Below are 14,874 nucleotides of genomic sequence, written 5' to 3'. Positions count from 1 at the left end.
TGCTCTGCCGATTATGGCTCGATATTATGCTTAAAATGTCCACATTTTCTTTTTTTAATATTTTTTTCAATTCCCAAGTGGCATGTTTAAGCATATCAGGTGCAACAAGTACTTTCACAGGCAACAGGCACGGGAAGTGGAGACGATTTCGGGATTCCTCGGGTGAGACTGGCTAGAACTCAAAACGACCTGTGGCCTTATTCTGTACCCAATTCGTTTCGTTAATTCATTCGTATCGTATGGGAGGGAACGAGAGCGAAATATGATTTCAATTGGGTCAGAGTGAAATGGATATATGACGAAAGAACGGACTTGCGAAACGAAATTGACAGAATAAGTCCCCTGTTTTTTTTTTGCACCACAACAGGCCAGAAGACCCAATAACAGTGGTGGTTCACATCATGGAACACCCAGGCTTGAGCAAAATCACATTTTATTTTTTGTGTTCTCGCCTAGAGTCGAACCCGGAACCTTCCGTGTATGAGTCAAGCGTCTAAACCACTACACTACGGAGGCCGCATTAATATTTCTAAGCTTTTATATTTATAATATAAATGCTTAAAAATTGAGTTCCCGGACAGTCTCAGGGAAGCTAAAAACGTAACTACATTTAGGAAATAATTCGTTTATTGGATGAAAAATAAAGAAGAATATTTATGTGAAGATCCAATATGTGTAATAATGGTTTGTAAACTGGGTAATTATTTTTACAACTAAATAAATATACAATATAACAACTTTCTATTCTAGGTTACCAATGTAGACGAAGTCCTAGAGAAGCACGGAGACTTCTTGGAAGCTTGCCTAGAGGACTGTATGCTGACCAGCCCCCCTCTGCTGAGAACTCTTACCAAATTATGCCAGATCTGCGTACAGTTTTGCCAATTCTTCCAGGTAAGGATATCGAATTATGTACCCACTTTCGTTTCATTTTTTTTCACCTTTTGTATTTGACAAACATCTTTTCAATTTTGGCACTATTTGTAAATGGATGAAAATATATGTAAAATCTTTTCCGTTGCACAGTATATTTTTTATTCTTATAAAGCAGTGTTTTTCAACCTGTAGGTTGAAAACCCCGGGGGGGTCGTAAAACCTTGCTTGGGGGGTTGCGGTCGCAAGCTAGGCAAAAGTAAAAAATAAAGAATTTTGCTAGTATCCATTATTTGTTTCCGAAATAACGCAATAACAAATGTTGACATTTATTCGTTTTAGTGGTAAAAACCTCAGAGTAATAATTTGCTCGAGCTTACAGAGTTGCACTTTCGCTCTATTGCATAGAACAATAGCGTTCCAAATTTTTAGGCTTGGCTTTTGGTTTAACAAACGTGTAACGGACGGTTTCTGTTTGCGCTCGCAATACTCGACCTGATTACCTAAGGCCCGTCGTGTTGCTGTAAACTGTAGTAAACTGTGTAACTTCGTGATTAATAATATGATAGTATGGGTGACTTTATAAGCGGGAGCAAAATATTACTCTGGGGTAAAAAGAATGTAACAAATTATGAATGTAAAAAACGAAAATATAAAATCATCAAAATGTTTGATTTTAAAAGTAATGTATCAGTGTACTATGTGAATTTTTCATTCACGTTTTTAAACTTACATGTAGTATATTGTGGAGTATTTTTAATTTGACGATTATTGTTTGAATTTTTTCACAAATAAAAAAATGGTTTTCAAAATTGGTGCCAAAATTGAAACATTTTATTGAAATTTTAATAATGCACATGGTATTCTTTCGTATGTGTTTTTTTTTAAGTAGAGTGATTAATTTTTAACCAGTATTAATATAACTAACCGGTAATTTCAAGTATAGCAAAATTGTGTGTAGTCATAGAATTAAGAATAGTCCAGAAACGGCATACGCGCATCAAACAGAAGGTGACTAAACTACTCTTAAACGAGTAGTTTTACGTTTTGACCCATTAGTTTCTTTTTAGTCGTCGCTCAGTAGGCAACTCCCGATTCGAATTCAACTATGTCGTGTTGTGTCGTTTTAAAGTGTAGAAATACTGCTGGGGTCTTAAAGAAACGGGGTGGTATCACATTTCATGTGTAATTGGCAAATGAATGTGTATATAACAAATGCATTACTTAAAAAAATGTATTATTTTTCCATCTGTCAGATTGTCAAAGAAAAACGGACATTTTGTTAGTGTTGCTGACAAGTATTTTACCCTGAGGTAGTATTTTTTTTTACCCTACTTTGCTCACCTAATGAGAGAACTAATGAAAATTGGACCTCGGATTAAACAACGCCGTGGTGGACATTTGACCGGCATTATCTTTAAAACATCAAATATCATTTAGCATAACAATAAAATATCCGTTTTATATCAAATAAAATTTGTTTTACATTTTAAGTTCAAAGTTCATTAATTAAATTACTCTTTTTAAATGACCCTTAACTTATATCCTCTGTTGTGTCAATCAATGTTTCCGCGTGTCCAACAAAATTTTAGGAAAATTAACAAATTGCTTTTTTTTAAGTGGGGGTTATTTTTGGACACAGTCCGATGTATTCAAATATGATTCTACGCTCCTTCTGGACTATGCTTAATTCTATGTGTGTAGTGTTTCTATTTTCCAAAATATTTAATAAGTGTATTTCACAATTTGCCCTGCTTTAAAAACATACACACAGTTCATCTTAGAAACATGCACACTTCTCTTTATTTTCACATTTAAAAGGAGGTGGATTATAATATAACACGATGACTAATATGTGAACTGTCATTTTATTCCAAAGTGTGAAAATTGTCAAATCCAAAAATAGCTCTAAGTGTTATTTACATAAGATCTAATGCATCCTCACTTAATGCATCCTTTGTGAAATCTTCCTAAAATAATAACAAAAAAATACGAGAACAAGATATTTTTTATCTTACTAATTTTAAATTGGCGTTTTAGTATTTTTTTTCCAAAATATAAATATGTCTGGCTATCAAATCAGCTTGCAGAGTTTGATTCGTATTTGGATATGACGCCTCAAAATAGTTAAACCAGCCACTGAACAGAGCGGCTAGGCTGTTCATTAAATGCCGGCATTCACCTGAATGGCTAGGCTTTCGTTTAATGAATTAAGATAACGTTTAACGTGTTGGCTGTTCGTAAGCTAGCCCTCTAGAAACGGCCGAACCGAACGCCGCCGGGTTAAGTTAAATTTAATAATAATGTTAAAAAAACGTTTTTTTAATTAACTTTTAAGGTTAAGTTAAGAATCGACTGTCGGCCTCGTTGCTTAATGGTTGGCGCGTTTGCCTACTATGCAAGAGGTCTCGGGTTCAATTCCCAACATGGTTGATAAAAAACATTTATTTTTAAAAATGTGTTTTTACATTAGAATATTTCGTAGTCCCCGACTGGTACTTGAAGCGTAAGACTGATCATCTTACCTTCATGTAACAATAAAACGATCAAGATACGCTGCGATCGGATTAATATTTTTATTTTTTTAAATCATAAATTTCCTTTTACCCAAGATTTATAAAAAAAAATAAACATAAAAATTATACGAGATTTATAAAAAAAATGAAACTTACAATTATACAAGATTTATGAAAAAAAATTAACTTTAAAATTATACAACATATTCAGTAGAAAGTTTAAACGATTCAATAATAAATGTAAAAAACAAATTAAATAATAAAATATTTTAAAGTAATATAACAATAAAATCATAAGTACTGTTTCGTACAGCTGGGCAAAGTGAACAAAAAAATGCATATATTATGAAATGCATAAATAAATCAATATAATTACCATTCACCATCTTTGAAAAGGTTTGTTCTATTGGAACAATAACCTACACTAAATATATCAGATACGTAGGAATAACTACTGCCGAGTTCATGAAGTATGTTTAATACGGCATTACAAGTATACACTGTCTGTGAATTGTTGCTACAAAAATTTGGTAATGAATCCAAAATAAAACACGTTTATTGGATTTTAATACTTCTTTATTTAAAAAAATATACAATAGGTAATGGGGTATATTGTGTCGTGTTTCGTCTTGTTAGGACATTTTTAAACCAACTTAAATATTTACCAAGTTTCCTTATATACTAAAAATAATGGCTGTACGGAATATAGATGTTCAAATATGGGCAGAATGGTGAATGTTACACTGTATAATTACTGCTAGGATCTTAAAGAAACAGGATGGAATCAAAATTCATGTGTAATTAGCAAATGAATGTGTATGTAGCAAATGCATTACTGAAAAATTGAATTTTTTTCCATTTATCAGATTGTCGAAGAAACAAAATGAACATTTCGTTAGCCAGGGTAGTAAATTTTTTTTACCCTACTTTGCTCTTCTAATGAGAGAACTAATGAAAATTAGATCTCGGATTAAACAACTCTATCTTGGACATTTGACCGACATTATCTTTAAATCATCAAATATTATTTAACGTGATATAAAAATATCCGTTTTATGTAAAATAAAATTTGTTTTATATATTAAGTGTAAAGTTCATCAATTAAACTACTCTTAAAAAATGACCCTTTACTTATCTACTCTGTTGTGTCAATCAATATTTCCGCGTGCTTAATAAAATTTTAGAAAAATTAACAGATTGCTTTTTTTTACCTTACATTTGTGTTATAATTATATTTTTTCCCATAATGCAACATTACGCGACGGCATCACGAATGCGCGCGGCGAAAGTGAGGCATAGTGGGGGAATTATTGGACACAGTCCGATGTATTCAAAAATGATTCTACGCTCCTTCTGGACTATTCTCAATTCTATGTATAATTATTATAAAAGTTTAATGTATTTTTTTTGTATTTTAATGTTTTTTTTTTTACCACAACAGGCCAGAAGGCCCAATTACAGTTATAATGTTAATATTGATGTCATTTTTACAGGTTATTAAAAAAATATATATTTATGTAAAAATAAATATATATATATATCATGCCTCATGCCAAAAAATATGTTTTGCCTAATATTATTGCTCATTGCACAGATTGCTTGCATGATGGTATTTCTAACACATGTAATTGTGAACTCATAGAATTTGTGGAGGAGTATAAGTATTTGGGTATTTTTATTGATCATAATTTTAAATGGGATCGTCATATATTTAAACTTTGTGATCGATTGCGGACTCTTGTGAGTACTTTCTATAAGTTATCTTTTATTTTGCCTAAAATCACTCTTAAAATTATTTATTTTTCTTTAGTAGAATCAATAATAAGATATGGTATAAAGTCGTGGGGACATTCGACTAAAACTAATATTAAAATGATCCAGGGTCTACAGTATTCTATAGTTAAGCGAATTGTACCTGCAGAGATTTACGAACAAAGAAGTAATAATGATCTCCTGTACAAAACAATCAAAACTCTACCTGTTCGAGGAATACTGTGGCTTTGCATCATTTTGGAACAATTTCATAGTAATACATTCAAGTTTCCTCTCAAACATAACCATAATACACGCTTCACGTCTAATGATGGCTTGGTAGTACCAAAAGTATGCAATAAATATGGAAATAGAACTCTCAATTATTTAGTACCTAGAATTTTTAATTTATTACCAAAAGAACTTAAATTTAACTCACATTGTAACAAGAGCAAAATAAGAGAGTGGCTACTCGATCAAGAGTTTATATATGAATAGTAGCTTAGGTATAAATATTTTATTTTTTCATGTATTTTCTTGTATTTAAAAAATCAATTTATATATTATTATTTGTATAAACATGTTTATTCTGATCTTTCCGGCTGTTAATTTTTATATGTAATTCATTGTTTTTATAAATGTAAATAATATCATTAAGTCAGTATAAATATAATCTTCACCAACAAGCTACAAAAAGTGGCTTGGTGGGATTTTAGTTTTAGTAAAAATATAACAAGTGAAATTTTTTTAAATTGTAAAAATGTATAATTATGCTATTAAATTAAATAAAAAAAAAAAAAAAAAAAAAAAAAAAATATGTAGTTGAAACTCTACATTAGTGTTTTATACAGTAGCTCAATCACAAATAACTATTGACCTTCTTAAAAACACGCTAAGCATTTGAGCTATCACAATGAACAATTATAAACATGCTTAAGTTATCGCGGTCATAAGTCAACTCGTGTGTAATCTTTAAGTCAACTCTCGTGTCGGTTTGATTTTTGTTTTCCTCGTAAATAAATACAGTTCACTGGCAAAAAATCGGCGTTTACTATAAAAAATAACACAATATATTGCATTTGCAAAATAGTAAGGAGTATCTTATACAAAAAAGTGGGAATTAAATTACAATTACTATGGCTACTGCTTTTTTTGACATTTGGCTTGCAAACCGCCGCGCCGGCTAAATGCAATAGATAGCATGATAAATAATCAATAAAAATGGTAGTTTTGGAATATTTTCCATTTTTACGCCGGTGAAGTTCAAATATGTGATTGCGCAGCAGGATTATATGTTGCGAAACCTTGACATTTAATATTAGGTGTTCACGGATGTTCCATTGTGATCGCGAATACGGTAAACAACCATGGTGAGAAATTTTTATCAAGTCGCTTGTTAGCACGTCGATAGTTATTTGTGATTGAGCTACAGGTTTCATTATATTTTATTTTATTTTATTTATTTATTCATATTTTTCGCTTACAAACTATAATTAATAATAAAAATAATGTGACCTCACTGGGATTTCCCGTGCCGAGGACACTTAACAATATACTTTTTTGAAATTACATTTGAGAATAAACAAAGAAAAACAAAGATAATTAACTATAATATAATTTATTTATTTATTAACGGACATTGTCCATTTATACAATTTATAAGGTTTAAATATTACAATAAAAGAATAGTTTAAAACATTAATAAAAAAAAAGAAAGAAGCATTGACAAATGCTTAGTGCTCGTTTAAATCGTTGTAAACCTAAACCAAAAAAGTCCAGATCTTGTCTTGAGTTAACAATACGACAAAGACTGGTCATTGGAGAATTTAGGCCATAACTTGTTCTATGCTGATTGATGCACAGTACTTCATTGTTTCTCAATCTACGAATTGGAATATTGAATTTTACTTGTCCCAGTAATGATGGAACATCGATTATACCATTTAGTATGCCGAACATATATATGGAGTCAATATTAGTTCTACGTTTTTGTAGACTAGAAATATTTAACATTGACTCTATTTCAGCATAAGAATAATTATCGAAAATGTCCGAACAAGACGAAATGCATTACAATATACCCTCTTGTATATTTAAAAAAATAAAGTAGAATTAAAATCCAATAAACTTGTTCTATTTTGGATACATTACCAAATTTAATATGGAATTCTACCAATTGTCTGCATACACAATAAATATGTTTTATTTTTAATTATTAAATTTGATTGATTATTAAAAATAACACTCGCTTATCTTGTTAATTTGTGTTATATTATGCTTCACCTACATTATATATTTCTTTTATTGTGCCGCTCATTAAAATCATAAGGAAATGAGGAAATACTTTGTGGATGCCGAGCTCACTGGCATGATTGGTTCTACCTATGAAACTGCAGAATCCTTAGAGGTATAACTTTATATAAATGTGATAACGAAAAAATATTTCTTTCTCTCTTTCTATTCATCGCTTTGTTCGTGCAAATATATTCCCATTCGTCGTTTTCTGTTTTTATTTACATATTTTGAAAATCATTGTTGGCTTGTGGAGACAAATTATTTATTGAACATAGCGCACATTAGTTAATCATATTTGTTTTTGGCGTTTATTTTGAGCATTCAATAAACTTATTGCAGATTGATCAAATCAACTATGTATTCTTAATTAAAATGGAATGTTTGATCAGTCTCTAATAAATTTGTTTCAACATGTCAATGTTTGATATCATTTTATGTCTTCTGAAAGAATCAAGGTAAAAATGAATCCCTTTCCTAAAATTTGTCGTGTTTTAGGGCCTCTGATAAACGACTTTTTATTTTTGTTTTTTTTTTTTAAATAAATATTCACCCCTTCTATAATAAATCGCTTTTTCATCCCATATTAAAACAACTAGTGGATTCAAAATGTTTATATAAAATTTAAACATTAAAACCTAACTGATTTAGGCACTCATATTCACTTAGATAAAGAAATAAATATATACAAGAAATAAATGACATTTGCTTTTAATTTTAAAGAAAATAATGATTTTTGAAACACATTGAATTTTTTTGGAGAGTGGTTTTTTTTTTGTGCATTTTTAAATAAATTGTGGTGAAATTTTATCAATAATATTTTTAATAATCTTACTTTGAGCATATTATAGATCTTTCTACCATTGTTAGATGTATTACTAATCATCCCGCACCTAATGGTGCATAAGGCACTGCATTGGTACACCAATGGCAGCGTATCTTGATCATTTTTGTTACCTGAAGGTAAGGTGATCAATCTTGCGCTTCAGGTACCAGTCTAGGGACTAAGAAATATTCTAGTGTTAAAACACCCTGTTAAATAATATTTCATATCAACCATGCCGGGAATCGAGCCCGAGACCTCTTGCATGGTAGGCAAATGCGCTGACCATTACACCACGAGGCCGACTGTATTACTTATCAAGATGTATTACTTATCTTACTAAAAATAATTAGTCCAATAAAAATTTGCCATATCATTTATGTAATTTAAAACTATTATTTAGCATGTTTCTTCTGATCAAATATGTAAAAAAAAACCTTTTCTTCTATTTTTTTATAAACCAATCTTGGGTCGGTCATATGCATTTTTTAAGCCTACCTTCTAAATAATATGTTAAAAACTTTTATTATATTCTTTTTACAAACCATTCTTGGGTTTGCATTTTTTTATATAAAATTAAGCCTGACTTTCAGCATGAAATATATTTTAAATACCTATAATATATTAAATCGTAGGTCGGTGTGCATTACCACCAACATGTAAAACAATCTTTTTCCAGGAGAGAGTAAAAACTGTTTTTAAAATTAAATCTAACTCATTATTTACTCCGACCCGCGCTACTGTTCTTCTTCAGAAAGCTCGCCTTCCATTGGTCCCACACATATCGTATGATTAAGGTTATAATCATCATCCAATGAGAGTTATAAATTCCCAAATATGAAAATATCTTTTATGTCGAATTTGTAGATTGGCGGTAGTTTATTTAGTGTAAACATGTTAACTTTTCACAAAGAATCGTAAGCTAGTTTCACAGCAAACCATCAGTTTCGTTTTTTTGATATTAATCAATTAATAATGTTTTAATGTTAATTAATTTTTAAATATAGGCCCACGACATGGTCGGCGACTCTTCAATGATCAAGTCTACGGATAGTTCAGCCGCTCCGGCAGATTCCTTTGAACAGAGTATCGCGAGATATGATCTCCACTTTACGGCAGCTTTGCTCAACCTTCTAACCATGATCAACGACATGGCCAAGGACAACAATACCAAAAAACTGGTCAACATTATGTACAGGTAAATATTTTTCTAATGACGTTAGCTTTACGAGTGATCATGACGGTTGGCGTCGTCGATGCAATAAGGAGTTAAACGCTGTCTATGGAGAGCCCGGTGAGATCAGGTCCATCAAGGTGGAGCGCTTGAGATGGGCTGGTCACGTAATCAGAATAAACGACAACAAACACAATAAAACTTTGAAGACCGGGGAGGCCAAAAATGCAATGGGTGGATACTGTCAGCGCCGATACTTCCAAAATTTTCCTTCTTTTAAGATAAACGCACTATACTGGATTCAAACTAAACCTATGAACTCTTTTTTTTTCTATGAAATATAAGGAATATTTTTATGTTTTTTAAAAATATTTTTTAATTTCCTTTTTTAATTACTAAAAAAAAAAATACCATATAATCTTTTAAAGAATATTTTATTTTCTCCTTCTTATGTTACACAAAAATATTATAACTGTCCAATTTTTATTAAAGGAGCAAAAATTAATTAACATTTTCTTGTATACCCACGAACAGGCTTTGCTTTTGTGGGATTTTTTGTTTACTATTTTTACTATTAATATGTATTTAATTGCTTTGTAATTATGCTTTGTTTTTTGATTGCCATGTTTTACCTCTTGTGTTTATTGTAAAAAAACAAAAAACTTAAATAAAAAAAAAATACTACCGATAACAAACTGGAAGACAAGGCGACAGACAAATGAGAACGGAGGAGAGTTCCGCATTCGGCAAAGGCCCACCCCAGACTGTCGAGCTTATGATGATGATAATTAGCTTTACACAAAGAACTAACTCATTAGTCGTAATTATTGTAAACAACATTTTGAGTTTGTCCGAATTCTTATAGACGAGGACTAGATTCGGCTCCCTGGGGAGTTATCCAGATTAATATATTACAACAATCACTGTTCTGTTGTAATATATTAATCTTAATAACTCACCAAGGGGTTGAATCCAGTCCTTGTTTACAAAAGTTTCGACAAACTCAAAATATTGTTGATAAATCCAACCGGTCCAAGAAGTATAAAAATGGAATTTTTTGTGTCAGATGAATCTCACCCGCATCAATAAGGTTTCAGGTCTTTAACTTCAGAAAAATGAATGAATGGAAGAATTGAAGGAATATGAATGTTCAAACATTGGCAGAATAGTGAATGTTACACAGTGAGTAAAGTGGCAAGACATGCCTAGACTTCTGTATTCCCTTCTCTAAAATGTTGCTGTGTTGTAATATGGTAATTATTTGAGGTTTATACTATTAGAATAAGTCCTGACAAAGGACGTCCCCACCCCCGCCCCGCTACCTGGCTGCAATTTGGCGCGAACCACGCGGCAGTTAACATACAGACAGAAATAAGATGTATGACACAGTAAATGATACCATATGGTTTCATTCCCTTTCCGCACCTAATGGTGCATAGAGCACTGCATTGGCGCACCAATCGCAGTGTGTCTTGAAAATTTTTCTGTTACATGAAGGTAAGATGATTAGTCTTACGCTTCAGTTACCAGTACAGGTACTATGAAATATTCTGGTGTTAAAACATCTTTTCTAAATAAACATTTCGTGTCAACCATGTCGGGAATCGAACCTGAGACCTCTTGCATAGTACGCAAACGCGCTGACCACTAAACCACAAGGCTGACTAATGATATGGTAGACAGTCAATAATGTTTTATTATATATATTTTTAATCATTCTTTATTCTATATGCTTCGTGTATGGCGATGACCACCCCAAAAGTGACAAATGCTAGTCTTTATTGTGGGGGCGTACCTCGCATACACATACCGAAGTCCATATTCTGTGAATATATTGAAAGGCCCCGGGAAGGGCCGCTAAGTTTTCAATGCGTGGCGTTACGTCGACAACAATAATTATATTTTGATTTTCTTCTTTTAGATTGAACTTCAATACATTCTACTCTGAACAATTGGACCGCCTTTGCATGGAAAACTCCATGCGACAATCTCAGGAACGAGGATCTTCTAAATAATATTTTGTGTACACATGACTTATAAATTCTCATCACACACTTTATTAGTTACTAACGTCTCTATAGATCTGTTTGATATTGTTTTATTAACATTAATATAGACAATGTTCAATTGATACTATTTTTACACTCAAATGTTATATTTGAAATTATTTGCCACTTTTAAATGCCAAGTTAGATTTGTTATTTGTGCCATATATTTATGTAAGTTGTAAATTTCTCAAAATTATTGTGTTGCCATTTTTTATCCAGATTTTTCTAGTACATATGAAGAGTGGGCGGAAGAAACATGCGGAGTCATGATTTTTACAGATTTGAGTTAAATATGCCAAATTGTAGGTATTTACAGTATGCATCCGTGTGTCCTATCAAAATATCGTAATTTACACCCAATCTTTGGCAAAACGTATTTAAAATTTTGGGCAAAGCTGAAGAAACGCTAGCAGTCAGTACGATACGGAAAAGAAAGATTCGAAGTTCGCGCATCATTTTAAGAAACGTGCGTAGCCAGTCGCTAATCAGGCGGATCTCAACATATTACTGTAATTCTGTTCGTGAGTTGCACACTATTTGTGACTCAGCTGAAGGCCAAAATAATAACTTTACCATATTCAAATTCTGCTATTAATATCGTTCATATTGTCCAGACACTTGACAAAAACTAACTCTGAACCCAAATTTTTTTTTCAGAATGTCACTTAGTTTGAAATTTCATTGATTTTGAAGGTTTCTTCCGCATATAAAGCATACTAGAACGTTTCTTTCCCCTACAATGAGGTTTATTTTTATATTAATCTACTTTTTTAATTTTTTTTAAAATGTTATTACTATTTTATTTTATTTTTACATCTGAGCATGTTTTTCATTCTTTATTTCAATTCTTATTTTTTAATTACTCTTACAAATTTTCTTCATTTTTAATATTATTTCCATTTGTAAATACTCACTACAAACGACAAACTTTAAAATATCTTTTTTTCACTTAAATTTTAATTTTTAAACAACTTTCATTTATGTTTTTCTTTTTCCTTCTCTTTTTTATACTTTCATAATTAACCTTACATATAATTGCTTTATAATATGGAAACTTCACTGGTCCATTAGAATTAAGTCTAATTGTGTAAAATATTAAACTTCGTAACTGTACTGTATGTTTCCTGAATAAAAGAAAATAAAAAATAAAAAAATAAAAAAATAAATAACACTTTTGTTTGCTGATCATTTTAACGGCTATTTATTTAGAGTCATTCAATAAAGATAAGCACTTCATTAATCGATAATGTTTAAAATGGATTTGAAAATAAAAAATTATTTTTCTCGAAATATTGGTTTCATGACTACGCGTGTTTCTTCCGCCTACCCTTCATATGTACTACAAAAGTTATTATTTCACTACACAAAAAAAAACCTTTATTACATCTTTTGCATCTAAGATACTTTTCTAATCCAAACGTTAAAATAATTATGCTTTTCATCATCCTGTATTGTTTATTTTTCTCACAAAACAGTTTTTTCCCCTTAAAATGTAATAAGAAAGTTCAGTGCTACAGGAAATTGGATATAAAAAATGTCAATTGAACGGTGAAGTTTCTCTAAAATGCATGAAAAAATTCATAAAAATGAGCTACTTCGAATGACATCATAAGTTCTTTAAAAAAACACCACTGAACTTCCTTATTGTGTTATATTTCCATTTTCATTTAAATTTACTAAAATTTAAAAAAACTGAACATTTTAAAAATATTTTCTAGACAAAATAAAATTGTTTTACATTGATTTTTAAATGTCTAAAATATTTTTGTATCATTTGGTTTTTCATCTTGATCCTAGAAAAATTATATTAGGTGTTTAAATTTAATATATCATGTGATTGTGTATTTTAGACATAGAATTCTTGTAATTTTGACCCGAAATACTAAGTACAAATTAGTTGGATTTTGAAATTCAAATAGTCGTCAGACATAGTGTTTTATTCTTGTAATGCTGTTATTATATTGTATAAGGATTGTGCCGCTCTGATTCAAACACATCTCTATAAAAAAAGTCATTGTAAATAATGGTATCAAATGGCGATAGCTAAGAATTAATTGTATTATGTTTTAAAAAATAATTCAATCCTTTCAACCCGTGATTATTCAAATATACATAAAATGAATGATTTATTTACTCCCATGCTTATCAAAATTAAAAAGCGGTTAGTTGTTTTTTTTTATTGCAAGTATCTCAACTACCTCTCAATTTATTCTGCTGATGTTTTTAATCCGCATTACACAAAAAATACAGCTTCAGCTGGCTTCTTTGTTTGTTTTGCAGTAAATTCCTAAATTCTCACTAAAATCAAACTAATTTGATTTAATAGTCTTAACATATCGTCGCCGCTCAGGCAAAAGTCAGTAATCCAGAAAACATCATTTTGGGAAATCGGAATTTAAAAGTTAGAGACTAAGGAAAAATCAGATTTTTGTGTTTTGCAGGTTTAATGTACACAACATAATTCCTTCATGTCTTCTTAATAAATCCCATTGGCAACTATTTCCTTATTTGATTAAGTGCTTTTGCTTGTTTGTAATCCGGACAGTGCCAAGCTATATGAGTTAGTGAATGGAAGGAAATATTAGAAATAATAATAATAATGTCACGGTTAAAATTAATTTTTATTTAAATAAATATTTTTTGTTTTTAGTTTTAATGTTTAATAATATTAATATAATGGCACATAATACAATTAAAATAATTTGCATTTATGCAACTTTTTTGTAAGGTTTTTTTGGTGCCGTTTGCCTCTTCAATAATATAATTTTACACTTCGAATGGCAGTTGGTGACTTTTGCCTGAGCGGTGACGATATATTGTAAGATAATAACATGTGTTTTATGAACTTTGTCAAAATCGATAATAAGTATTATCAGAGACCCGTAGTTTATCAGAAATTATGTTCAATAATTTTTGAAGGTTAAAAAATTAAAATATAAAAAAAATCCCAAAAATTTTCAAATAATTCACAAAACAGAACACAAAATATTTTTTATGTCCTATTGCTATTACCGGGAGTAATGTACATTTCATGATACAAATTATTTTTTTCCTGATATCAGTTCAAAAAAAGTATCTTCTGTCTTAATATAACACACCTTCGAGGCAGATATTTTTAAAAGCACAAGTAATCAATAATTTGGAAAATTTGGAGTTTTTTTTATGTTCAACTTTGATATCAGTTTAGCTTGAAACAAAATCTACTATTCATTCGCTGTATAGCTTTTCACTTAATGAAAATTTCAAAATAGATTGTTCAAGAAATAGCTTGTTTCTTCTCAATCAGTATGATAATTATGAGTGTCAAATAATTCAATCCATAAATATCACTTTGTCAAAGTCAATATTTTTGAAACCTTCCAATTGTTTCCGCTATCGAAATTGAATTATTTGACC

The 14,874-nt window shown here is 30.5% G+C and overlaps 1 protein-coding gene across 1 annotated transcript in view; it reads left to right on the top strand.

Annotated features, from left to right (window-relative positions):
* LOC148273534 (gamma-tubulin complex component 2-like) overlaps positions 1 to 12,636 on the top strand; it is a 90,866-nt gene extending 78,230 nt beyond the window's left edge. The window contains exons 13-15 of the mRNA XM_088238565.1: positions 751 to 894; positions 9,264 to 9,454; positions 11,352 to 12,636. Coding sequence (XP_088094691.1) covers positions 751 to 894; positions 9,264 to 9,454; positions 11,352 to 11,445 — 429 coding nt within the window. The 3' untranslated portion in view covers positions 11,446 to 12,636. The remainder of the gene's footprint in view (positions 1 to 750; positions 895 to 9,263; positions 9,455 to 11,351) is intronic.
* Positions 12,637 to 14,874: the final 2,238 nt, after the last annotated feature.

Source organism: Micrasema longulum, unplaced genomic scaffold (genome assembly GCF_059751315.1).
Source record: "Micrasema longulum isolate JH-2025_06_02 unplaced genomic scaffold, ASM5975131v1 h1tg001921l, whole genome shotgun sequence".
NCBI lineage: Eukaryota > Metazoa > Arthropoda > Insecta > Trichoptera > Brachycentridae > Micrasema > Micrasema longulum.
This window is presented reverse-complemented; position numbering and strand designations above follow the sequence as displayed.